General features: G+C 42.8%; 1 protein-coding gene across 1 annotated transcript; it reads right to left on the reverse strand.

Annotated features, from left to right (window-relative positions):
• Window positions 1–27,713, reverse strand: LOC136575101 (cell cycle control protein 50B-like). The gene is made up of 8 exons (XM_066575061.1): window positions 27,573–27,713; window positions 18,603–18,860; window positions 11,808–11,912; window positions 10,199–10,306; window positions 8,365–8,455; window positions 4,639–4,782; window positions 1,776–1,979; window positions 1–459 (listed from the first exon to the last, which is right to left on the reverse strand). The coding sequence occupies exons 2-8, from the start codon at window positions 18,813–18,815 to the stop codon at window positions 269–271; spliced, it is 1,056 nt and encodes a 351-aa protein (XP_066431158.1). The 5' UTR covers window positions 18,816–18,860; window positions 27,573–27,713; the 3' UTR covers window positions 1–268.
• Between the last annotated feature and the right edge of the window lie 150 nt (window positions 27,714–27,863).

Here is a 27,863-nt window from a genome sequence, read left to right on the forward strand (position 1 = left end):
TACAATAGTTTTTTGTTTTATTTTTTATCCAAGTATCACACTAATGAAAAATGCAATATTTTATTAAGAATATATAAAAAAATAAAAAAATTAATCAGTAAAAGAAAAATTCTGTTTACAATCTCCATTTTCTACCTCCAAGACTGGATTTACACATGCAGTTTGATACAATTTTTAGAGCCAATCACTGGAGCAGATACAAAATAGAATAGTATACATCCCCCCTTATACATTTGGTCCAACTCGTAGTTCTTGGAGTTTTCGAAGCTCAATGGTAGATGTCCTCATCCATTTTGCCCTGGTATTTTATGAATACAATGAGCATAATTATAGCAAAAACAGTACATAAAGAACCAAAAACAAGATATGCAATTCCCAAAAATGGATTCTTTCCTCCCATCCAGGATACAGTGCTGAAAACAATTTTTTTCCTTCCGTAAAAACTGACAACCGGGTAATCTATTAAGCAGTAGTTAAGGTAGATCATCAATATAGAAAAACTTTTCTTAAAAGGAGTTATCCAGGACTTGTGATACTGTTGGCCTATCCTATGGATAGTTTGTCAATTTTAATCAGTAGGGCCCAAGAAGTGCCATGCTGCTGGCTCTCTTTCCCTGCTTGTTATGTCAGATTTCTCTCTTCCAATCATTTGTGGAATGCCCTAACTATTTCGAATTGGAGACTTGACCATATGATCTGTTTGTTCATGTATCTATTGTAGTTAATAAACTAGGAGGTTTCAGTGCCAAACCATTGTAACAAGAAGAGATGGAGAACCAAAATTCCCCAAGCACAACCAACTTGATGAATGTAGCAGACAACTTTAGCCAGCTTGATGTTCTCCTCTTCCCATCATTCAAACAGGATCCGTATGCTCTCACTCTCTAATGGTTGGTTGGTAGGTAATGGCATTACCTTCATCTGTATGTATGTAATGGTAGCATACCCATAGTTGTCTAGTTGTAGCTTAAAATATACAATAGATGCAGTTATTGCACAAGTATGAAAGGTATTCAACACATGTACCCAGCAACTCGTTTCCTCTCTACTCTCAGCACTGGTCTGTCGTTTATGTTATATTTGCACTTTACTACCTGTCCCTACCTAACCGCAGCCTTCTGTCTGCTTCAGCATCAACAAGGGGCAAGTAGAACGGTTTCTGAGAATGTATATATACACCTCTCCTTCTCACCCCACATCCAATCTCTGGCCCGAACATGCCACCCGCACCTCAAAAATATTGCCAAAATCCGGCCATTTCTCACCACAGACACGCTAATGACACTCATTGTCACCTTTATCTATTCCCAACTCAATTACTGTAACTCGTTGCTCATTGGCCTTCCCCACACCAGGCTCTCCAATCCATACTAAACGCGTCAGTTAGACCCATCTTCCTATCCAGCCACTTCTCAGACGTTCCGCACTAAGCCAGTCGCTGCACTGCCTACCCATCCATTACAGAGCTAAATTCAAACTCATCACCCACACCCACAAAGCCCTCCATGGCGCCACGCCACCGTACATCACCTCCCTCCTGTCCGTACACCACCCAGCACATTCAGACTAAACGCCCCTCTAATACGAACCTCAGATACTCACCTCCAGGACCTTTCTAGAGCAGCACCAACCCTCTGGAACACACTACTCCAAAACCTTTGGACAATCCCTGATGCACAGAACTTCAGACACACCTTAAAGATGCACCTCTTCAGAGAACCATACCAAACCTCCTGATCTATTCCCCCACAATGTATATTTTAGGAAAAGGATACTGTACACAATTCTTAGTTGGTATTCTCCTTCAGGTAGACAGTTTGTGATATTATCACTGTCAATTCTCCGGTATAGTTTCCGAAATGTGGGTAATGCCGCACTTCTCATCCATACGATGAAGTCCTCATTTATAAATCCTGTATTATACGGGTCACTTGACAGGTTGTATACTTCAGTTTGCCAGTTGTTAGGTTTCACTGTTCCTAGTAAGGGTGGAAATTACAACATTCACAGAACAGATTAGAGATTTGGATATTCTCATTTGCATCTCAGAAAACAGATTCTGCAAGGTCATCTCTTATATGCTGCAAACATAGCAAAGCAGGATCTCCTCTCTCTCTCTTTACTATACCTTCATAAGTAACAGCATCATGGAGGACATATACAGCAGTACTGAGCAGTGTTCATGTGATTTCAGTAACTGCAAGACAGTAAATCATTTACTATTAGCTGCAGTCAAGGCTGAAAGCCATACCAGAGGATCACGACTGTACTGAAGTGATGGGAGGCAGTTTTCACACAACATCCGCAGGTACAGTACATCGCATGCTTCCAAGCGCGATATTGCACCTGGCCATGTGAAACTAGCCTAAGCCAATTGTACAGAGTGGGAGGTCCTATCTTTAGGCGTCTCCTTGGAATGCCTCGCCCATTGTATTCAATGAGGCTGGGAAAAACATTGCACGGCATGCGAGGTTTCCCATTGAAAACAATAGGATACATGTGCCGATCTTGGTGGATTACTACTTTCCTGAAGTGACGCGAGGAGTTTTGACACAAAAACACCTTGCGTACACGCGGAAATCGCATGTTCCCAAGCGCGATATTGGGCCAAATATCACGGGCCAATATCACGCTCTTAGCTGAAATTAGCCTTAACGGGAGTCGTTCACCCTTTGTTGCAGTTGAATAAAAAATTTAAATGCGGTGTTCCCCGGCTAAATCAACATGTGCACAGCAAGCGTCACTCATTTCAGAAGGCTGTGCACATGTACTCCCACTGAGATGAATGGAGGTCTCCCTTCTGAAAAAAGTCAAGCTTGCTGTGCGCATGCTGACTTTGCCGGGCACATCCTAGGAACCGAGGACTGGGCGAGTAGGAGAAGAGGCTCCTTGTAACCTAAACTATATGCACCATAACAGCTCATCATCTCCCCTCCCTACACAATGATCTCTGCACAGGTCACAGAATATGCCCACAACACTCTCCCATAGAAGTCAACAGTTCAGCTCCTGTCTATAGTGTCTATGGTCCATGAAGCTGTTATAAAGCAACTCTCTAAATGCTGTTAACTGCAGCTTGGGCCACAACGCAGCATCTATAGTCATATACAGACACTACAAATCAGAAAATAAATACATTAGGAAAATATGTTATGTGTTTTACCATATAGGTTTCATTACTAAACAATATACTATAGTAAAAAAAAAAAAAAAAACTCTTAGTGACCACCCTATAGTGTTTTTACATTAAGGCAATGTTTGACCCCCTTAGTGACCACCCTATAGTGTTTTTAGGTCCTGCTGTTGCAGGACATGTATGGAGGGAGATAGCACTGGTATCTCCCTCCATACATTGCGGGCGTCAGCTGTTTATTACAGCTGACACCCGCGGGTAACAGCTCAGACGAGATTGTGGCTGTTAACCCTGTTAACCCTTTAAGTGCCGCTGTCAATTCTGGCAGCAGCATTTAAATCCACCGACCGATGTTCAGGGGTCCCGTAGGAGCCCTCCCGCACAATGAGATTGCAGGGAGCCGTGCAGATATCATGGCAGTTGGAGGCCCCAGGGCTGTCTTGACAGTATGCCTATCAAGCCATCCCCGTGGGGTGGCTTGATAGACTGCCTGTCAGATTGTAGTATGACATAATGCTATAGCATACTGCAGGAGCGACCAAAGCATTGCATGTTGTGGTGTCCCCTGGGAACTAAAAGAAAATGTAAAAATAAAAAAGTTTTACTATTAAAAAAAAAAAAAAAAAAAGGAATAAACGTTAAATAATAAAACAAAAGATACATATTTGGTATCACAAAGTCCGTAAAAGTCCGATCTATCAAAGTAACGCATTATTTACAGCGCACAGTTAATGTCTGAAAAAAAAAAAGCACTTTTTTGGTCACCCTGTCTCCAAGAAAAAAAAAAAAGGCAATAAAAAAAAAAAAAAAAAAAAAAAAAAATATCAAAGAGTCGTATGTATTCCAAGATCGCACCAACAAAAACTACAGAATGTCCTGCAAAAAATGAGCCCCCGCACAACTGTATAGACTGAAAAATAAAAAAAGTTATTGCACTCAGAAGATGGCAGCAGAAAATAATTGAAAAAAATTAAATGTCTTTGGGGAAAAAAAAAATACATGTAGTACAGTAAAAAAAAAAAAAAACTATATAAGTTTGGTATCGTATTAATCGTACTGACCCATTTAATAAAGATATCATGTCAGTTTTATTGCAGTTTGTGAGCCATAAAAACAAGACATACCGATAGATGGCGGAATTTTTTTTTTTTTTTTTTTTTTTTTAGTTTTTTGCCACTTAGAATTTTTAAAAAGTTTTTTAGTACATTATAGGACACATTAAATAGTACCATTGAACTCGTTTTGCAAACAAGCCCTCATACAGCTATGTCGATCGTTAAATAAAGGAGTTACGATTTTTTTAAAAAGGGGGGGGGGGAGGAAAAAACAAAACAGCTTGACTGCTAAGGCATTAAAAGTTACTCTTGCGCACCTTTCTCCCTTCCAAATTGGGATTTCAAGCTATTTACAACTTTCCAAAGTAACACATACACAATTCCCGTTACATTGCAAAATGGCTGCCTACAAAACAGGAGTGAGTGCTGCATAACATGCTCAATGGTTACCTTTAAAGATCTCAGCCAAGCTCTGGTTGCCATTACTTGGGTTCTGGAATTTAATATTGTAATCAGTCCACCAAGATATCCCTCTTCCATTTAGTGTAACTTCAACATATGTGCCATTCTTATTGTAAAACAGTGAAATAACATCTGAAGAAAGGAATAGGCATGTTAATTATGATCCACACACACAGCTCTGCTACATGGTATGTCTATTATGATCCACACACACACAGCTCTGCTACATCCAGAGAGCATCGGGAGGGAAAAGGAAAGAAGGAGTTCTAAATAGCATAACCTCCAGAGCCAGGGGAGCATAGGCGTAGCGTCAGGGGGTGATGGGGTCGCCATGGCGACCCGGCCCGTGCGCTCAGGGGGCCCCGAGGCAGCCCTCTGCAATACCAACATGCACATTTAGTGCATTAATCGCTGGCCGTTCTGACTGCAGCAAAATTCTCATCATGCGGCAGCCGGAATGGCCAGTGTGAGGGGAAGGCTCGGCAGAGCAGGGAGGAGGAGGGAGGTAATCACATGGGCCGGCAGGGGAGGATGGAGGAGGTCACATGGGACGGCAGGGGAGGAGGGAAGAAGTCACATGACAGGGATCATGTGCTGCCCCCTGCTTCCTGCTGAACGGGAAGCTTCTGAGTTGCTGGCTTGCTGCTGCTGTCACATGAAGGAGAAGTGGACCGGGCCCTGGGGTAAGTGCATATCTGTGTGTGTGTGTCTGTCTGTCTCCCTCCTTTATCTATATACTATCTATATACTTGTATCTATCTTTCTATATCCTATCTCCTATCTCTCTCATATCTCTCTCTCTCATATCTCTCTCTCTACCCATCTCATATCTATCTATCTATCTATCTATCTATGTCATATCTATTTATCTATCTATCTATTTATCTATCTACCTATGTCATATCTACCTATCTCATATCTATCTCATATCTATCTATCTATCTACCTATGTCATATCTATTTATCTATCTACCTACCTATCTCATATCTATCTATCTATCTATCTACAATCTATCTATCTATCCCATATCTATCTATCTACAATCTATCTATCTATCCCATATCTATCTATATACTATCTATCTACCTACCTATGTCATATCTATTTATCTATCTACCTACCTACCTCATATCTATCTATCTATCCCATATCTATCTATCCCATATCTATCTATCCCATATCTATCTATCCCATATCTATCTATCCCATATCTATCTATATACTATCTATCTATCTATCTATCTAGCTATCTATATACTGTGTATCTATCTGCTATCTATCTATATATACACTATCTATCTATATGCTATCTATCTACTATCTATCTGCTATCCATCTAGCTATCTATCTACTATCTATCTGCTATCCATCTAGCTATCTATCTACTATCTATCCCATATCTATCTATATACTATCTATCTATCCCATATCTATCTATATACTATCTATCTATTCATCCATCTATCTATATACTATCTATCTGCTATCTATATACCATCTATCTCATATAAGATAGATAGATAATATATAGATGAATAGATAGTGTGTCTAGATAGATAGTGTGTCTAGATAGATAGTGTGTCTAGATAGATAGTGTGTCTAGATAGATAGTGTGTCTAGATAGATAGTGTGTCTAGATAGATAGTGTGTCTAGATAGATAGTGTGTCTAGATAGATAGTGTGTCTAGATAGATAGTGTGTCTAGATAGATAGTGTGTCTAGATAGATAGTGTGTCTAGATAGATAGTGTGTCTAGATAGATAGTGTGTCTAGATAGATAGTGTGTCTAGATAGATAGTGTGTCTAGATAGATAGTGTGTCTAGATAGATAGTGTCTAGATAGATAGTGTGTCTAGATAGATAGTGTCTAGATAGATATGGGATAGATAGTATATAGATAGTATATAGATAGATATGGGATAGATAGTATATAGATAGATATGGGATAGATAGTATATAGATAGATATGGGATAGATAGTATATAGATAGATATGGGATAGATAGTATATAGATAGATATGGGATAGATAGTATATAGATAGATATGGGATAGATAGTATATAGATAGATATGGGATAGATAGTATATAGATAGATATGGGATAGATAGTATATAGATAGATATGGGATAGATAGTATATAGATAGATATGGGATAGATAGTATATAGATAGATATGGGATAGATAGTATATAGATAGATATGGGATAGATAGTATATAGATAGATATGGGATAGATAGTATATAGATAGATATGGGATAGATAGTATATAGATAGATATGGGATAGATAGTATATAGATAGATATGGGATAGATAGTATATAGATAGATATGGGATAGATAGTATATAGATAGATATGGGATAGATAGTATATAGATAGATATGGGATAGATAGTATATAGATAGATATGGGATAGATAGTATATAGATAGATATGGGATAGATAGTATATAGATAGATATGGGATAGATAGTATATAGATAGATATGGGATAGATAGTATATAGATAGATATGGGATAGATAGTATATAGATAGATATGGGATAGATAGTATATAGATAGATATGGGATAGATAGTATATAGATAGATATGGGATAGATAGTATATAGATAGATATGGGATAGATAGTATATAGATAGATATGGGATAGATAGTATATAGATAGATAGTATCTAGATAGATATGGGATAGATAAATAGTATATAGATAGATATGAGATAGATAGTATATAGATAGATAGACACGTGTTCAGAACACGCAGCTTGAAATTGTGGCATTTTTACCAGGATTTTGAGCAGCATTTTTGAACACAGGTTACAGTGTCTGATGGCGCTTTTTAATGCTCCCCCCCCCAATCGTTGTGAGGAGGTGTGTTAAAAACCACGACAACGCAAAAATAGTACAGACAGCTCTCGAAAATCACAGCGTTAGAAACACCGTGTTCAAGCGCAGGTTTAAGTAAGCTCATTACCGCGGTTAGTACGGCACTCGGGACACCGCGCTAATAGCAGTAAAAAGCAGTGTTTGTGAGAGTGGCCTGCGGGGCTACAAACAAATGTTCATGTGCAGGAAATGCGTCGTGTTTGGAAAGATTACGCCAAGGGGCAGATCATGTATGCAGCACGATCTAGGTATGGGTACGGGGGAGTGTGGGGTGGAGGCCCAAGGGGGGGCCCCGAGCTGAACTTTTGCACCCAGGCCCCTGAGCCCTTAGGTACGCCCCTGCAGGGGAGCACAGCATGGGCTGCAGGAGACGAGAGGATGATTCCATGCTTACCCACAGGCTCCTAGTGGAGACTTACACCGGAGAGGTAACCTCTCATGCTATAGAGTTTGGGAGTGGGACCCTGCAGTTCGCCACCTTTAGAGATCTGAGAGAATCCTTAAGAGAGCAGAGGAAGCCAAGCAGCAGCTACCTCCTCCAACCTGTCTTATGGACAGGAACTGAGGAGGTGAAGGGTATATGTCCGTCTTTAAAGAGATCAGGGAGGTTCCAGTTTTCTGTATGGATAGGAGGCGGACTCTCACTGGTGCTGTCATGGGTATAGGGGAATGTTGAGTTTTTCCACACAGTAAGATGTTGATTACAAAAGTCAATTGTATTCTTTCAATGCTGGTACTTACTGTACATTGACATTGAAAAACATTGTTTTTTTTACAGATTATGTGAAATACTTTTCAAACTGCACTAGCAAGATTGCATAACCCTTACCATTAAACATGCTGTTTGCAACAGCGCCACATGGAGCAATTGGCTTTTGTTCAGAATTCACTCTATATGGGCTACATTCATTGGCAGGATTCTACAATGAAACAGAAGAAAGTTTAGTGCAGCTCAAATAATCTGATGCACCATGTGAATAGCATCCAAGAGATAGATTATATTCACATGGCGTGTCCTAAGAGCCTGAACACGTCAGTAGCGTGGGTGTCCTCCAAAACTACACACAGTTTAAATAGGTTTCACTTGTAAAAAGCCACTATTCTAAAAACCCGGATAATTCACAGCAGAACTGTGCTTTTTGTAACGCAGCACACAATCACCACGTGTACAAGGACCCAAACTGAAACCTGTGGAGTTTCTGTACCGCTAGTCATCTAGGTTTTCTAGACTCCTGAATAGCAAATCTCCTTTAGCTAAATGGCAACATTTGGCCCCTCATGACTTACTTCTAGCTGATCTATAGGTTTTTCTAGCAATATATGCAGATACATACATTAACATTTTCTCGATTGCAAACAGTTAGGCCGAATGCAGACGCCGAGTCGGATTCCGATTGCAAGATTCCTGCAGCAGGATGCGACCCGTGCCTCTGCAGTGACCCCGTCTGGCATCTTCGCTCTGCTCTGCGGATGTGCCAGCAATTATAAGGCATGCCGCGATTTTGTTATCCGCGATCAAAATCAGACAGCTGCGATTTTGATCAAGGCTAACAAAATTGCGGGCGTCTGCATAGGATTGCATAAACCAATGCAATCCTATGGCAGCATGCAACAGTGGAAATTCCGCACGGAATCTCCCCGCTGAATTTCCACTTGTGTGCATTCGGCCTTAAGGCCAGATTAACATGAGCGTAGTTGTACCCAAAAACTTGCACACACAACACAGAAAAAAGAACCCCTTGATTTCAAAGGGTTTATTCGCATGCACGCATTGTGCGAGTGCATTTTGCTCTCACACACAAAAAAAAATTTGTATCATGCTCCATTTTCCTGCTCATTTATCTCATTAAACTAATTGCCCATTTCAATGACCAGGAAGATCGTTGCGGGATTTTTTTGCGCATGCAAAAATGACAAAAAAAAATTGCCACACAAATACGCAATGCCCATTGCGCAAATATGTGGTGCTATTGCGTGTATGTCCATGTCACATCGACCTAAGTATTAATATTTAGATTTTTTTCAAAATTTTAATTCAGTTACATTATACAACACACTAGCAATTAGACCACAAAAAAAACTCAAACAATTGGCAACTTAACCCACTGGAGAAAAAAACTAAAGACCTATAAAGAGGTTTAAAAAAATGCTGGGGAGGGGTTTTAGAGAACACCATGCTTGTGTCCTGCTCCCAAATTTCAACTCCCACACAGAACAGAATAAGCTCACACAGGCTCTAAACTCATCCTGATATCGCGCTTCGTTTTCATGCAAAAACACATCACTTCTCTGAAATTCCGATCCTCCGGCGCTTCTTTCATGTGCGGAGGATGATCAGCAAGCGTTTCCCATTGATTTCAATGGGAAACATCACATCGTACTCGCATGCACATAATACGGCATGCGATGTATTTTAAGGTCCTATTGAAAACAATAAAAGAACATGAAAAAAATAGGACATGCAGCGATTTCTTTACCTTGCAGTATCGCTGTGACGGAAAACACCACCCATGTGTATGACACCATTCAAAAGAATGGAGTTCATATTCGCGCAAGTGTCTCGTGACACACAAGATTCACGCTCGTGTGAATGCAGCCTTATTATAAAATCTTTGTCTGCAATTAATATGAAGCCTTTATTTGTAAATCAAGTCTGTACCTACCTTTAGGCTATCAAGGTCTCCACTTAGCTGTGTAGGATCCTTAGATATCATATACCGATAATGATTCTGGTAGAAGTTAGATAATTCATAGTATATAAAGACTGGTCCCTAGAATAAGAGGATTTTATATGCATAAATATACACATGTAGAAGTACAAACCTGTATACCAGCTTAGATATAAATAGTCCTAGTGTAAAACGGAAAATTTGCAGACTTAAAGGGGGTTATTAAAAAAATAAATAAATAAATAAATTCTATACTCGCCTATTCATCCCCAGGCAGACTATTTACCGCATCTTCTCCTTGCTGATCTTCTCCATTCCCCAGGGTCACCTCACCGCAAGTTGTCCGGATCCTCCTCTTCTTGTTATGAAGCCTGCACTCCTCGCATTTTCCTTCAGGCAGGTCAGTGAAGGTCAAGTCTCTGTGAGACAAGCTTTACTGGCTAGGAAGGAATGCTGATTTATTGCAGAGACAGCGGGCATGAGCACTCTCTGCAATAGCTCAGAACTGAGCACTCTCTGCAATAGCTCAGAACTCCCTGTTAGGCTGTGAACTGTGACGTAGCGTACATTGGCAGGCAGGAAGGAGATTGCCTGTGAATGGATGCCTCAGCCAGCTGGAGGTGAGGTGAAGTGACCCCCACCCCCACCCCTTCCCCTGGGACTGTAGGAGACAGGAGAAGATCAGTAAGGAGAAGATAAGGTAAGTAGACTGACAGCGGAGGAATAGATGAGTATAGAATTTTTTTAAATAACAGAACCATTTTAAAGTTAATCCCGTCACCAAGTTTTACATTTTGCCCCATTAGCCCATCATAACTTTGTAAATCAATGTAACATCCGATACAGCATGTGAGTTAGGTTTGAACTGTCCAGTGGGCATACCAGGACCATTCCAACCTCCTGCAGGCTTCAGTGTAATCACCCGTGCTCCAGAGTGCATTGTAGATGATGTCACTTACGTCGACCACAGTGCAATGTGTACACATACAAGTCTGACTTGTTGTGGGTAGACTTAATCGGGCTTTTCTGCAACCGATCCAACTGACCAATAACATGCTGCCACTGGTTTCTAAGCAGGGCTCAAACTGGCTCCATTTTAAAGAAAAAGTCGCTCAAAAAAAATTAGCTCCTGACATGTTATAAAGACTAGAGATGAGCGAGCACGCTCGGATAAGGCAGTTACTCGAGCGAGCCTTGCTCTTCTCAAGTAACTGCATTCTCGTCCGAGCAGAGGAGGGAGAGAGAATTTTATTGCAAATTTCAAAATAAAAAAATTTAAAGTCTTACAGACAAAAATAGCGTATAGTAATCATACTGCTGAGTCTGCTGATGTAAAAGTCAAGTACAAATCTAGATTACCAAATAGTTTGCCATTGGAGTGAAATCAAAGTAAAAAAATGTCCTTAAAGAAGTTATAACAGTGAAATCAGCTAAAGGTTTAAACTTTTAGAGCAAATCAGTCGGGTTCCACTGCTGGTAGGCAGCCACACCAGATGCCACATTGACCAAGTGAATAGAGCCTAAAACAGGACAATGAAGACCTGCAAATGGAAGTATATATCAAGAATCAGTTTTAAAGGAGACGCACTGGAATGAAACTTACCTGGAAGCATTGTGTAATATTAAAGGTAATATTACAGTGGCAGGGTTTGGAGGCGTTAACACAGTTATCACAGTAGTCGCCTGGTGCAGCACCCGTGTAATCATACTGTAGAACAGAAAAACATTTTATTAAATATTTATGCAATACTGCATGGAAATTCATAACTATACCAAAAAGCTAAATGGATTCAGTTGGGTTTAGTTTAGAAGTGCCAGTTTTCACGATTTAGCGTCAGTACCCCGCCATTATGAATTTGAAATAGATGTGAATGAAGCTTTAATTCAATAGAGATTTAGCAAAAATATTGCGTTAACCAAATAGGAATTACAGACTGTTTTAATGCAAATGAGCGATGGAATAATCCTCCATAGTGCCACCTATTGGAAGATTGCTATTCTATGAGCCAATATCCGATATTTAGCAGGCCTTGCAACATGACTAGGGATGTAAGCCAACCCAGACTATGCATTTACATACAGCCATTTCGAGGTCTTTCCAATGCACAGTAGGGTCTTGGCAGGGGTGTAGCTAAAGGTTTAGGAGCCTGGATGCAAAAGTTCAGCTCCCTACCTCCCACCCACAAACACACCCCTGTACTCGTACCCACACCACGCTGCATACAGCTGCCAAACAAACTTATATACATGATCTAGCCCCTTGGCGTAAGCCTTCCAAACATGACTTATTTCCTGGACTATGTGAAAATTTGTTTGTAGCCCCTTCGGCTGGCTTCATAATTTTTGTTGCATTTTTAAACCACAATTTAAAAAATAACCCACATAAATAAACTGCATGCGGCATTCAAAAACCACTGCACAATACATGCTGTTTATTTTTTAAACCGAATGCAGGTTTTTAATGCATTTAACTTTATGTAAAGTGTGCAATTATATCCAGGAGATACCCAGGGTATACCAGCACGGTCCATATCACTATACACAGGAGACACCCAGGGTATACCAGCACGGTCCATATCACTATACACAGGAGACACCCAGGGTATACCAGCACGGTCCATATCACTATACACAGGAGACACCCAGGGTATACCAGCACGGTCCATATCACTATACACAGGAGACACCCAGGGTATACCAGCACGGTCCATATCACTATACACAGGAGACACCCAGGGTATACCAGCACGGTCCATATCACTATACACAGGAGACACCCAGGGTATACCAGCACGGTCCATATCACTATACACAGGAGACACCCAGGGTATACCAGCACGATCCATATCACTATACACAGGAGACACCCAAGGTATACCAGCACGGTCCATATCACTATACACAGGAGATACCCAGGGTATACCAGCACGGTCCATATCACTATACACAGGATACACCCAGGGTATACCAGCACGGTCCATATCACTATACACAGGATACACCCAGGGTATACCAGCACGGTCCATATCACTATACACAGGATACACCCAGGGTATACCAGCACGGTCCATATCACTATACACAGGATACACCCAGGGTATTCCAGCACGGTCCATATCACTATACACAGGATACACCCAGGGTATACCAGCACGGTCCATATCACTATACACAGGATACACCCAGGGTATACCAGCACGGTCCATATCACTATACACAGGATACACCCAGGGTATACCAGCACGGTCCATATCACTATACACAGGATACACCCAGGGTATACCAGCACGGTCCATATCACTATACACAGGATACACCCAGGGTATACCAGCACGGTCCATATCACTATACACAGGATACACCCAGGGTATACCAGCACGGTCCATATCACTATACACAGGATACACCCAGGGTATACCAGCACAGTCCATATAATTATACACAGGATACACCCAGGGCATACCAGCACAGTCCATATCACTATACACAGGAGATACCCAGGGTATACCAGCACAGTCCATATCACTATACACAGGATATACGAGCATGGTCCATATCACTATATACAGGAGATGTATATTATATGGATATGGAGCATGCTGGTGTAACCTGGATATGATTATATGTATAACTGGTATGCGTTACACAGTATAACTTACAGTAGATCGATAAACAACTATAGTGTCTCAGTGGAGGATCGCGTGCTTGGGGAGTCTGTAGCGTTTAAGTGACTTCAGGCTGAATCCCAGGTGAAGGTCTCTTTCATCCAATTCTTTTTAGAACTTGACAGTCTTAAACTGCGCCAAATTTACAAAGGTGGCGCATGGACATGCAAATTTGGCACAATTTAAGCCTCCTTTCCGAAGGTGGATTTGATTTGCGGAATCTACACAGGTCAAACGCGCGGAAGAAGATACGCAATTCAAAGTGCCCATAGGGAAGCATTGGCATGCAAAACTAAATTTAAGCATGTGGATTGTTTGATGTGGAAAACAAATCGCAGCATGCTCCATTTCAGAGCGGATTCCATGCGGACAAGCTCAATAGAAGTCAATCTGTGCGGACAATCAGCAGTGCAAACGCAAATACAATTGCACATGCACTGCGGATTTGAAGGTTAAAATCAATTAATGAGGTGGGGCTGCCGATTTTTTTTTCGCATGGATGATCCACAACACATCTGCGTGGAAAAACCATTACATCCGCGATCTCCTGCAAATTGTTTCCGCAGGTCTCCCACTGCAGAGATCCGCCCGTGGACATGAGGCCTTAGGAAAGATGTGCCAAAAATGCACCACTTTTTGCATAGCAGTGCTGTATGCACCAAAAAAAATGTGCCAATTTGTACTCCAAAATATTTTGCGCCACAAATTAAATACTGCTTTATATATGGATATATTTTTTTTAATTAGCCAGCAGTCAAATTACTGGTTTTAACACAACATGGGGTAGAAACATGAAAAAAAACACAACTACCAATGTAGTTTATTATTACAAAATGCAGCAATTTCTGCAAAATACTACCAGTGTCCAAAAATTGCTCCAATTTGCATTCGGAAATATATTTTGCTCCAAAAATGTTATCCTGCATCATCTACTAATAACAAAAATAGTGAACAGTCAAAACAGCAAAATAGGGGGGCAAAAATGAAAAAAAAAAAAAAACCCTATTCATGTAATTGAATTTGCACCAAAAAATGTGCCAAAACGAGGGCCTATATGTTGCACTTCGTTTAAGTCCCAGACACAGTTTGTACCAGTTGTTTGAGCCTCATTTGTCTCCTGATACTCTTTGCGGGCCTGCTAATCTCTCAGTCAGTGCACACTTGGTTTGGCTTTTAATGAAGCCTTATTTACAATCTAGATGCTGAAAAAATTCTGAATGTCCTCCTTTGGATCTTAGTCCGGTGGACCCATAGTGGGATTCGAGTTCTTGCTTATAGAACGTCGCTCGTCCACAGCGTTGGCACAGCCAGAAGGACAGCACATAGGAGGTAACATCTGGGTGCTGTTTTTCAAATTGGCCACTAGATGTCGATTCAACCTCAGGTTTCCCTTCTCTAAAGGCTCCTTCACACGTGTGGTGAAGTGCATTATGTGCACGGGTTTTGCGCAAGTAATACACTGTACCAATTTGCCATAGGCTGATATCCACTTTTCTATGCACTTTACTCCACAGGCACAAAGCATGGTGGTTACAGTTAAGATATTTATAAGCTTGTTGGTTGCAGAATCTATACAAGGCACACAGCTTTTTGGTTACAGTGAATAAGTGGTACTTAACTTGGCAGTTGCAAATGATAAGAAACAGTCTTTCACTGAAGGCACACAGAGTAAGGGCTCCTTCCCACGGACGGCTTTCCGCTGCGTTGCCCGCAGCTATTAGGTTCTATTGAACCTAATAGCTCAATGCTCACGGTACGGAATTCCACCGCGGAATTCCGCACCATGAAACCACCCGACCTCACCTGCGGCATGCTCTATTTGCCGCGGGTGTACGCGCGGACGGCTTCCATTGCAGTCAATGGAAGCCGTCCATCACGCTATCTTCCGCTGTAGCACAGCGGAAGATAGCGTGAAACCGCTTCCCCACCTACCGCTGCTGCGTCATATGACACGGCCAGTGCGTCATATGACACGGCCGGCCGCGTCACGCCGAAGCGTCATGCAGGATGTAGGCCCCCGGATCCGCAGGTAAGTATTGGGGTCTCTGGGGGGCACCGTGACGGGCTCCGCCGCGGAATTCCACGGTGGAGCCCGTCATGGCCGTGTGCAGCCGGCCTTACAGTTGCAACCTATTTGCATGGAATCGTACACTTTATTAAAACCTTACCAAACTCTTATAAATAACCGACACAGACACCAATATTGGATCAAGAAGGCCGCGGTGTTTATTAATGGGGTTACCAACATTTGGGGAAAAATGTAACCAATAATAACCATAACACTTGCTGTAAACTCTGTCTTACAGACACGAGTTTACCACCACCAAACTCTCCCCAAGTTTACCTGCCCACCCGCCTAAGGCGGGCGACTATCCCCCATTAACTACACCGCGACAAACCTGAGGGAGGGATGGATGCTGCTTCCTTTCCAGATGATGATGGCCCACATCTCTGCACCTCCATATCTCACTGCTGCTCCTCTCAGCTTGTTCCTCTGGACCAATCACTAGCCACTGCCAGGCCACCAGATTCTGCCAGACTACCACAGGCATTTCTTGCCATTTCTCTTCAGCCAATCATTTGCTGCTGCCAACCAGTGCATCACTGGGCAGAACTCACTCTGTGCCATCTCATCTGATCCAGTAATGACCTTTGTAACATATCATGGTTAACCAGAAAACCTCCTCCATAGAGCGTGACCTATCATCCATCCATCATGTACATAAAGCTCCCAGATCCCATGAGGCTTTCCCTCCTAACTGTCCCTCAAGCCTTACAAGGCCCTTAGCTTACGGATTATAGTCTGTTATTCACATGGAACACAAGGTAACAGATTGCACCCAACATCTTGGATTTACTTTTCAGCTCTCCCATAGCTCAATTAGCCCACAGTGAAGACTTTTAGGGCTCCTTCATACTGGCGATCATGATATCGCCATGAGAAAATGATGACAAAATCACATATGTGCTCATGCGAAGTTTGAGTGTCAGTGATGCTTTTTTCCTGAGAAAAATCGCACATTGCTGCCACACGCAATTTTCTCACGCGATAGACAATAGGAGCTTCTATTGTTAAAATCGCATCGCACTATTAACGAAAGTTCGTGCGTTTTGATGCGTTAAAACAGAGGCTCCATAGGGAAACATGGGCGATATAAAAAAGCAAAAGCAGAAAGATATCGCTGCCTGCCCTTTTCAAATCTCGTAGGACAGAAAACATCGCAGATGGGAATGAAACCATTGAAAAGCACGGGTTTCATAGTTCTGTGTTTTCTCGCATCATGCAAAAATGACATGATTTTATTGCAAGTGTGAAGGCAGCCTTAGGTAGCGGCCCAGAATAACCCAACTCTACCAAAAACATTTGATGAAGGGGTCTCTCTACAGGCCGTAGCTTCACACAAGGCCACAGTACACAGTCCAAGAGGCACCACCCGTAGCATCTCAGGCTTAGCTATATGCCAACTGGACCCAACGCCAATATCACAGGAAAGTGCATATAGCTCTCGCCCTCGTTAGTCTTAGACCTGCTGACGAAGCTGTACTCAATGCCAGACCAAAGGTGAGTGAAGCGGCCCCAGGTATAGTGTCAGACTCTACCCTTGTCGGAGCCTATGTAGTAGTACATGGCACTCTTGACCCAGGACCAGTTAAAAGGGTTTTTTCCATTTAAATCATTTCTTCACTATCCATAGGGGCATTCAGGGGGCACTGTCGTCACGATCGCTTGGAGGTCTCAGTAGTTGGGCACTCAGCAATCAGGGATTAAATGCCATTAAGCCCAGTCTCACATAGGCGTTTGCTTAAATGCGAGTTTTACAGAATTTTGTAACAGCATTTTAAAACGCACTGTATTATTGCAATGGGCGATTTAGTGCATTTCAGGGCTTTTTAACGCACTACAATACAACTGACAGCGTTCGATTAGCACTGCGTTTCTACTGAAATCAATGGAGGCTGAATACAAGGTTTTTAGTGGGAGTTTCAAATGCCCGCTATAACGCTGTAAGAACCGCTTGTGTGAGAGTGACCTAACTGTTCAGACACCACAGTACCTGCAAACAAACATGGCTATTAACTCCACCACCGTAATTCATTTCAAAGTTTTGGCAAGGCTGTGCGGTGCATGGCTGCATCTACGTCAACCCATCAACAAGTGAGCGAGAACTACACGAGTCTAAACAGGCGGACTGAGCTGATGAAAATCGTCCCGCGTAAAAGGGACATAAGTGATGTCTCTTGATGAACCATACCCCTTGAGCGGGGCATAGAAAGTGTTAAAAAAAAAAAAACACCACACGCGCAATGTGATGCAAGGCATGTAGGCCAGGTTTTTACCACAGACCGAGCCAAAATTTTCTGACTGGGCAACCCGAATTATTAATACAATCTAACTAAAAAGGAAGATTCTGTAGAACCTGTACACTATGCATTGGCAGGTAACTCTGCAGGGTATAGTCAAAGCGAGGTTTCACCCTCTTAATGCTACACAGTGGCTGCCATCAGCAGATACCTAAGCATCTGCGCCCAGACCTAGATAACCCAGACACATGTAATGTAATATTCTAGCACACTGGAGAAAGTCACATGGGCTTGCTTTTTAAAGTGTGAAAAAAAAATTCTTAGGGTGAAATGTTCTTTAAGTATGGCATTAACTCAAAAGAGCGAACTTGAGACAGAAGGTTTATCATGGAAGTTGTTGGAAAATAATGTTTGATTAATTAAATACTTACTTCAGTTTCTTTAATGTTATTTGATGAATAATATAATCCAATACCAATTCCTACAAAGGTTAATCCGGCAAGGAAGAAAAATGGCAGAATTATACTGGCGGAGAGAAGAGGTTGCCAGGCTGGAAGTCTCTGCTGAGTGAATGCCGTGTTGTCAGGTCTTTGAGATGGAAGAGGTTCATGTTTATTTGTAAAATTACTGGATGGTGGCCTCATTATTCTTCCCTTTATACTTTTCTTCTATATCAGATCAAATCCCAACTTTGGATGGAAAAAAAACAAAACAAAAAAAACACTTAAAAAAAAACAAAAACTTTACGGTATTACATAAGAACATGTATAAATTGCATGTGTGGAAAAAAAACACTGTTGTGTTAGCCAATAGAGCAAAATGTTATTATTCTCAGTAAGAGAAACCAAGTAATCTTGTAGATATGTTAACTTTTAATGGCTAACAAAAATACATGATGTTATCGTGAGCTTTCCAACCTATTCAGGGTTAATGGAACAAATCTAAAGACGTATTTATATAAATACATATACACATGATTACATGAGAGGGCACAGACACGTGTATATATATTTATATAAATGCGTCTTCAGATCTGTTCCTTTATGCCTGAGGAATAACCCTGCATAGGTTGGAAAGCTCGCTATAACAGCATGTATTTTTGTTAGCCATTAAAAGGTATCATATCTACAAGATTACTTGGCGCATGTGGTTTTTATGTAACCATGTAGCATTTTTTCCAGCTATAATACTTTCTAAGAAAACAGAGCCTTCTAATTCCGTGGTTACAGATTTTGGATATTTAACATGTTTAATGGAGTCAGCAGTACAATTTTCCTTACATTCACAATTACATTTACAGAGAAGTTCACTTTTATACTTGAAATGCATATTGTATTTCCTTTCAGGTCAGTCCATCAGCTCCCTATTCCATATACGACTATTTGGCTGTTGTGGACAGTAGTTGCTGATCTCCTTCTACGAAGCGAAGCCACCAAGTGGCTGTAATTTGTAGTCAAGGCTAAAGTGAATTTTGGTGTGGCACCAACTGGTGCTGCACACCCAGTGGGTGTTGATTGTTTTTTCCAGTGTATCAATCTCCTCATCTTTTGGTGCCTGGAGAGGACATCATTTTAGGGTCTCTTTCACACGGTCAATGCGATATCACCGTGAGAAAATCGCGATAATGCATCTATGTTCTGTGCGATATCGCTGTTTTTTCTCATGTTAATATCGCAATTTTGTGTAGCTACAAAGCCACGCAACTTTTTAGTGCTCTTTTGCCAAGATTTTTGAGGGGCTTGAAATATAAGCCCTACCCCCAAAATAAGCCCTATCTGCATGAAAAAAACAAAACGCCACAAAACATTACCTAACAAGCTCAGTCCGCTCCACTGCACTTCTCCTCCGGCAGTTCCGTGGCACTTATCTGTAGTCTTTAGCCAGCGCTTCCTTGTTTGGACGTTCAAAAATCAAATTGAATGGCTGTGATTGGTTCATCGAGCGCTGCAGTGACTGGCTGAGCCGTAGTGCTCGAGAACCAATCAGAGCCAGCACTTCCTGAAGGCGGGGTTTTTGAACCTTCAAACCAGGAAGCACTGGCTGAAGACTACAGACAAATGCTGGAGCTGCAGAGGAGAAGGGCGGCGGAGCATATTATGCCTGTTAGGTAATGTGTTTTTGTTTTTTTAATGCAGCTTGGGCTTATTTTAGAGACAAACAGTAGTTCTTACTGCTATAAAAGTTGCACAACACGAAAACCACATTTTCGTGCGATGCAACAGAAAGGAAGGCTCCAAAGGGAAGCATGGGCTACAAAACATCACAAATCGTGGCTGTATAGAGCATGCCACAATTTTTTATTCTAGCAATGTAGCAGCCTACAAAACATCGCTGATGTGAAGGAACCCATTGGAAAGCACAGGCTTCACATACATGCCATTTGTAGCGCTGTCGCATTGCGATTTTGTTGCCCGTCTGAAACCGACCTTAATGTTATGTTTAAGGGTTGCAGTAAGGGTTTGTTTACATTAGTGCTAACCAGTGCTGTCATTTTCTGTTAAGCTCCTTTCTTGAAACCAAAAATTAGCGAATGCAGAAGTACTGGATCTGGCACATGCTGGACCAGAATGGCACTGAACAGGACACATTCACTATAATTTATTGCAGCTTACATCTATCCACTACGTTTTCCCCTAAGAGACCGCAAGAAGAAAATGCAAGATAAAAAAAAACAAAAAACACTTCAAAAGAAGTTGTGTTTTGATGTAAAATGCTGTGTGAAACCACCCTTAAAAGGAATGCGTTTTGTAACAGTGTAAGAACGTAAAAGCCTAGTAAACAGTGGTGTTCTTGCGACATTAATAAAACATGATAGAAACAAGTTGACATAAGGGGTTTGCCAGGAGTAAACTACTGATGATCTATTCTCAGGATCAGGAGTGTAGCTAGGCCTTCCTCCACCCGGGCAAAGGTTTAGTTCAGCTCACCCCTTCCCCGTATGATTTTGCCTAACTACCTAAAAATACCTGGAATTCACCCACCAACACCCTCCCTTTCTGTCTCCCTCCCACCTTTCTGTATGAAGCTCAAAGTAAATATAATTCCTTTTGTTCTATGTAAAAGATAACAGTCAACCAATAGTGTTAACATCTAGTGAGCCAGCCTCCTTCGTATATAATTCTGTGCAACTCTTCTATACGGGCTACAGAGATTTGGACGTGGAAATGTCCCTCTGTCCCAGTGTCAACACTAATAAATTTATTTCCTATGTGCCCTGGATGTCGAATCAAATGTCACATCGTACATTACCATGTCTGCTGGATAGCCATAGTGTAGTGGCCCAGAACATCATCCTGGTCCCCTCCATTAATGTCATACATGTATTGTCTTATGTGGATGCACTGTGCAAAGCTGTCATGTCATTTTCTGTATGTGTGTTGCAGAGCTGCAGCATCTGAAGGGTTAACTGTAGAAATGAGCAAGCATACTCGTTAAGGACAGACACTTGAGCGAGTTATGTTCTTTTCGAGTACCTGCCTGCTCACCCGTAAAGATTCGGGTGCCGGCGGGGGTGAGCGCTGTGTTGCCGGAGTGAGCAGGGAGGGAGCATGGGTGGGGGGGGGGGGGGTAGAAGAGACACACACACCCCCTCCCGCTCTCCCACGCCCCCTACCAGCACCCAAATCTTTGTGGGCGAGCAGGCAGGTACTCGATAAGGACGATACTCACTCGAGTATCTGTCCTTAACGAGTACGCTCGCTCATCTCTAGTTGACTGTGCTACAATCATTGCCTGTCAGCGCTGGCTACTGAATGTATTTATTCTACTGTGTCATGTGGTACAAGTGAGGTGATAAAAGGGAGTGTCTGAGAGCGGGAAAGGTTGTTGGTGATCTTCCATCTACCCATGCTGTTGGAGGACCCACAGTGATACAGCGAAGCACCTTAATCTTCCTTGTGTCAAAAATGGAGAAGAAGGAGAGGCTCTCTTTGCAGGAGTTGAGGATCATCCATCTTTCCCCCGCTGTTGGAGAATCCGCAGGGGCACAGGAAGACACCTCTGGTCTCATTGTTTAGTATGGAGGAGAAGAAGAAACTCCCGAACCGCATATGAGTCGCATGGGATGAGTGAGTGAGGGTATTAGTGTATCTTGACACCACCAGGAAGTCCTGGTGGAGTCAAGAGTGACAGCTGGGTGACGCCCCCAGTACCCGATAGGCTGTAGAGATGCCTCTCCTGCAGGTCCTGCTAGGCCACTTTCATCCACATTTGGCCTCTAGTCCCAGCTGTCGGCCCTGAGTGAAGGTCTTCACTGCTGCCGTCACTCTCCCAGGCTCCCCAGATGTGAATTTGCCGATCCTGGCGCACAGCCAGCATTCGGCACATCTATGCGCTGCAACCGTTGCTTGCCCTCCTGAAGCACAGTGATAGAAGGCTGCCGAGAGACCCGGCGGTACGAACATGCAGCTGAGCGCCGCTGGGCCACGCACACCGCTCACAGCCGCTGCATGGTGGAGGAGATGGTGATCGGCGGTGGCCTTCATGGGGGAGCACATGGTGAGCAGCGCTGGGCTGAATGGGGGAGCAGATTGGGAGCGGCGGTGGGCTGCATTGGGGGAGAACATGGTCAGCCACGGTGGCCTGCATTCGGGGACGACATGGTGAACAGCGCTGGGGTAGCTCAAGCACTGCTGTACAAGGCACCGCGCAGAGACGGCGGTCCATTGCAGCGCTGCTGACCGCCGCTGGTAAGAGTACCGCCAGAGGAGGAGAGCAGGGGGCCCTTGCAGCACGAGGGAACAGTCACTCAGGCCCTCCGGGAGGCAACAGAGCCAGGGCTCACAATAATGCATCCTAGGACCTTCTAAGACCTTTAATTCTTGCACCAATCGGGAGCTAGGGGTGTGAGAGGGGCGTTCCTCCTGTCAAACCCCTAGCTTCCGGTGGCGTCGAGACACAGAGAGACCCCCAGTTTTTGAAAACAGGTACCCGTTCACACCACAAGCTTTTCCTGTGCAGCCATCTGGCATTAGAATCACCGCACAGAGGTGCTCTAGTGAGACACCCACACATCTGCCGTGCGGGATATATGTTGATTAAGCCTTCCTTGAATAATTGTTCTTGCCAGAGTGTATGCGGAGTGACCCCTACCCCTTCCTCCTCTGGAGTGCTCCCAATCCAGGACCAGTGAAATATAGATAACGTGCACTATAGGGCCGTATTTATCCTGTGTATCCTCCCTACCTCTGAGCGTTAGCCTGTCTTCTACTGAAAGTGAATTGTACCTGCATTACCTGTTGTACCAGTTAATATTCAATTTATACCGTGCCCTAACCATTCCTAGGGACCTGAGGTACTCTATATAAGTGTCCATCTTTATTACTCCGCCGCATAGAATATTTGTGTGTGAGAACGGTGGTGTCACGAGTGATACGTACTACTACTCTCCCCATCCCCTTTATTGGCACACCCTGCCAAAGGCGTGCCGAAGCTGGCCTGCGATCCTGTTCTGGCCTTTACTACGTGTCATCCCTCAGAGACCAGAGCCTGGTTAAGTGCCCCCGTGACGAGACAGCACTTATCCCTCCCAGCTCTTCATGTTAGTCAGGGTCACCTCACTGGGGTGTTGCAATAGTACTATACATCCCAGCATGCACTGTCATTAAAATACCCTCTCTGTTAGGGCTCCTGCCCATGGCTGGATATTTGCTGCAGAATCAGCGGCGGGTGTCCGTACAGCGGATCCGCAGTAAACAGCACCCTTAGCATGCTGTGGGAAATTGATTCTTCCTCCACGATTGCAGAACCCAATTGCGGTTTCTGCAAGTGGAGGGGGAAAAAAATGCAGCACTAAAAAAATTTTTGCACTTGAGCCTTCACCCTTGTGATCACAATATCGCTGCGTTTTTTTAACGCAAATGTCAATAGGACTTTCTAACGTTAAAAAAAAATGTGTGCTTTGCAATTTTTGTGCAATGCGTTTCTAACATTAGAAAGTCCTATTGACATTTGCGTTAAAAAAAACGCAGCAATATTGTGATCATAAGTGTGAAGGCATCCTAAGGGGTTCCGCCATCCTGCTCCGTTAACAGGAAAACGGCGCCCAATAGCCTAGTCTTATGATGGAACTGAATGGCTCTGGTTGAATATAACGGGGTCTCTTTGGTTTCTGTGCATCATTTTACAGGACAAAGTATCACTGCATGCTTTGCTATTTTGTCCTGTATTTTAGCGGAATTAAGGGATGGATGTTCCAAACAGCTCAGGCACAAGTTTCGAATGGAACCTCCAATTGGGATATGAACTGACCCTTTATTTTCAGCCCTCATCTCTCCTTTTCTGCACTTTTGAGGAGTTTAACTTTATTGAGGCCATAAATTACCCTACAATGTTCAGGAGGAAATCAAGTTGTTAATCCAGCCTTAGGTCTCCTTCACACTGGTAAGGGCGATATCATGCCGTGAATCACAACCAGATATCGCCATTGCAATTCATGTAAAACTCGTGGATGCAAGGAGCTTTCACATGGAAATAGCCTCGCATCACTACAGGGCTAAAGGAATCCCCCGCCACAGCTGTCACAGCCGCGGCAGAGGATTGCAGAGTTCTCCCATTGTTTACATTGTTTCACAATGGGCGATAACGCAGAAAGTTAGGACATGCTGCAATTTTTTTCCTGCATTGCATCACAGTGCCATGCAGGATAACATCACTAATGGGAATAAACCCATTCAAAAGAATGAGTTTCACATTTGTGCCTCTCACAACACACACATCTCGCATGATTTTCTCGCTAGTTTGAAAGCACCCCTACTGACAGATCTTTTGAGAGAGCCCGTCACGGCACCCCCCAGGAGACCCCATACTTACCTGCGGATCCGACGTCCTCGCTCCCGCATGACGCTTCCCCGCCCACCTCCGCCGCGTCATGGTGGGCGGGGAAGCGTTTTCACTCTATCTTCCGCTGTGCAATGGAAGCCGTCCGCGCGTACACCCGCCGCAAATAGAGCATGCTGCGGGTGAGGACGGGTGAATTCACAGTGCGGAATTCCGCACCGTGAGCACTGAACTATTAGGTTCAATAGAACCTAATAGCTGCGGGCAACGCAGCGGATTTTCGCCGCAAATTACGTGGCGGAAATCCGTACGTGGGAAGGAGGCCTTAGGATTCCTTTACATAGTTACCTGAGAAATCGCTCAAAAAAGCCATTATGGGCGACCATCGTCCTGCTTAAAGACAGGACACAACAATAGTACACCACACAGTAAAAATGTCACTAATTGTACCGCGAATAAAATAGTGCTCTTCAAGTACCCCACACAATGTAGTATGAAATACTATTCGCTCCTTACCGTGTAATGCCCTTTTATGCACACAGATAATAACAGCCACAGTGGTGCTCCCTTGAAAGTAATAATGCCCTGCATACCTCCTAGAAATCGTGCCCTCGTTTGCCCCTGGACATTAATAAAGTCCCTTTTTTTCTTTTTTAAAAAGTAATAACTTCCTCCCAGTGTGTGCCCCCTTACAAAGTAAAAGTTTCCCCATTATAAAATAATAATGCCCTTCCTTGCAAGCCACTCTATAACACTGTCCCAGTGAATTCTCCATATAAAGTATTAATGACTCACTAGAGTCCCCCATATATGATAATACATAGTAACATAGTATGTAAGGCCGAATGAAGACATTGTCCATCTAGTCCAGCCTGTCCCCTTTGAGAGCCCTCCTATATAAGCATTGTAATGCCCCCTTATAAAGTAATTATGCGTCGCTTGGGATCTCTGTCCATCAGCTGATCATCCGACCAGCTGTCCAGTGCAGCGAGCCCAATGTTTTCATCAGCGGACGGGGGAGCAAGTGCGGGGGCCAACTTTACTTTCATTGAAATCCATTGAAGAGCCATGTTGCTCCTCCACTTCCTGCTCCTCTCCTGGTCAGGACACTTGATCCCCTCCCCCCCCGCTCCCCACCGCAACTCACCTGTCGCCCGCGCCGGCCCCCGAATCTTTAGAGACGAGCGGGGAGATACTCGGCTAAGGCACTACTCGCTCCAGTAATATGCCTTAGTGAGTATACTCGCTCATCTCTAGACATGAATAATGCAGTAAAGCAGTTTTCACGCGGCCAAGAAATTGTGTGAGATGTGCTGTAAGACACGCAAATATGAACCCCACTCTTTTGAATGGGGTCATTCACATGAGCGATCCTTTCCTGCATCACGCATTGTTGCTGTCAGCCACAGCGAGGATCGCTATTTCCCTGAAGTGATGCATGACGGAACTGTAGGTCAACAGTTTCATATTTAATAATGATTTGCAACCTCCATTTTAGATTCCAACCCCCCCCCCCCCCCCAAAAAAAAGCCACAAAAGTATTGCTAAATGCTGTGTGAAACAGACTTAAAAAATCAGTGTGTAAATAAGGATATTTAATACGGATAAGTTATCTCCGTCTACTATGGCACTGTTCACGAATATTTCATTATATACAGTTCAATATGTCACCCTGGACTCCAATTGCAAAGAAAAAAAAACAAAATCACACACTACATTAATTATTCCTTACAAAGAAAAAAAAAAAACAGTCATAAAAAAGTCACTAACTGCTGCACACCTTAATTGTGCAAAGATTTTCAACTTTTACCTTTTTTTCCAGTTTGAAAAGTGGTGAGGAACAGCTTAGTAGAAGAGGGCATGGCCCCTCAGAACCCATCAGATTTCTTAAGATTGACACAAGAAACTGGCAAAATGTATAATGGAAATCACCTATAGCAGCACACAGCTGCTGTAGACTTCAGTTTGAGGTTCATGGGGTGCCAGTGATGCAACCAGTTTCTTCAGAGGCGCTTGCCTACCTATCTGGTGAAGAAGGCCTACTTCAATAAATAAGTGGCTAATGGTCAAACTTGCACATTTTTAGGTCCTGTAAAGAAACTCAGGAATTTTAAGGAAACATCAGCATCGGTTTGAGCCCTATAAGAATGAAAAGTTCTATTCTTTTCATAAAGACTTGTCAAACACTGTAACCCATCCTAAAGGGTCAGTACAAAACTTTGGAGTAACTCTAGAGAACCAGCACAGGCTTGATAAAGTCTCATCTGGATATTACAGCCCAAAGCTAAACTGTTTTTAGGATTTAATCACTAGTCTCTAAAAGCAAAGACCTCCAGCGTACAGAACAGTTTCATCATTCATATACGTAATGATAAACACTAACATTAGGTTTTTTTGCAAAATTTACTTATTTTTTCTTCAACATGCGATTAACATGCGCAGACAAGAAGCCCATTTTGGATGCCGAGAAGCCTGCTTACTGTATTATACGTTACACCAATACTAGTAATTCTATAATGGAATATAAAGGATATCAGCCAATGTGAGATAACGTTATTTCCTTCCATTATTTAAAAGATAAGCATTATTTTAAAAATATATATAAATATTTAATACACACTTACCGGAGATGTACAAACACAACAGCCAAGGGCTCAAACACTTCTCACGCCGATCCTCTTAGAGGAGCGAGATAAACCAGTTATCCCACTGCCAATATTGTTTTACCTTTGCTCATAGTGTTCAGACTCTTCTCTGTCAGGACCTCGGCATTCACCTGACTCCACCCAACTCCACATGAAAGGCCTATGACTGTGATTATGACAAGCTGCACACCACACATCCTTGGAATACCTGGTAATGACTCACACGGAGCGAGTGGTTGTAATGTGCATCAAAACATATATCCAGCATAA

This window comes from Eleutherodactylus coqui, chromosome 1 (genome assembly GCF_035609145.1).
Source record: "Eleutherodactylus coqui strain aEleCoq1 chromosome 1, aEleCoq1.hap1, whole genome shotgun sequence".
NCBI classification, from domain to species: Eukaryota; Metazoa; Chordata; class Amphibia; order Anura; family Eleutherodactylidae; genus Eleutherodactylus; species Eleutherodactylus coqui.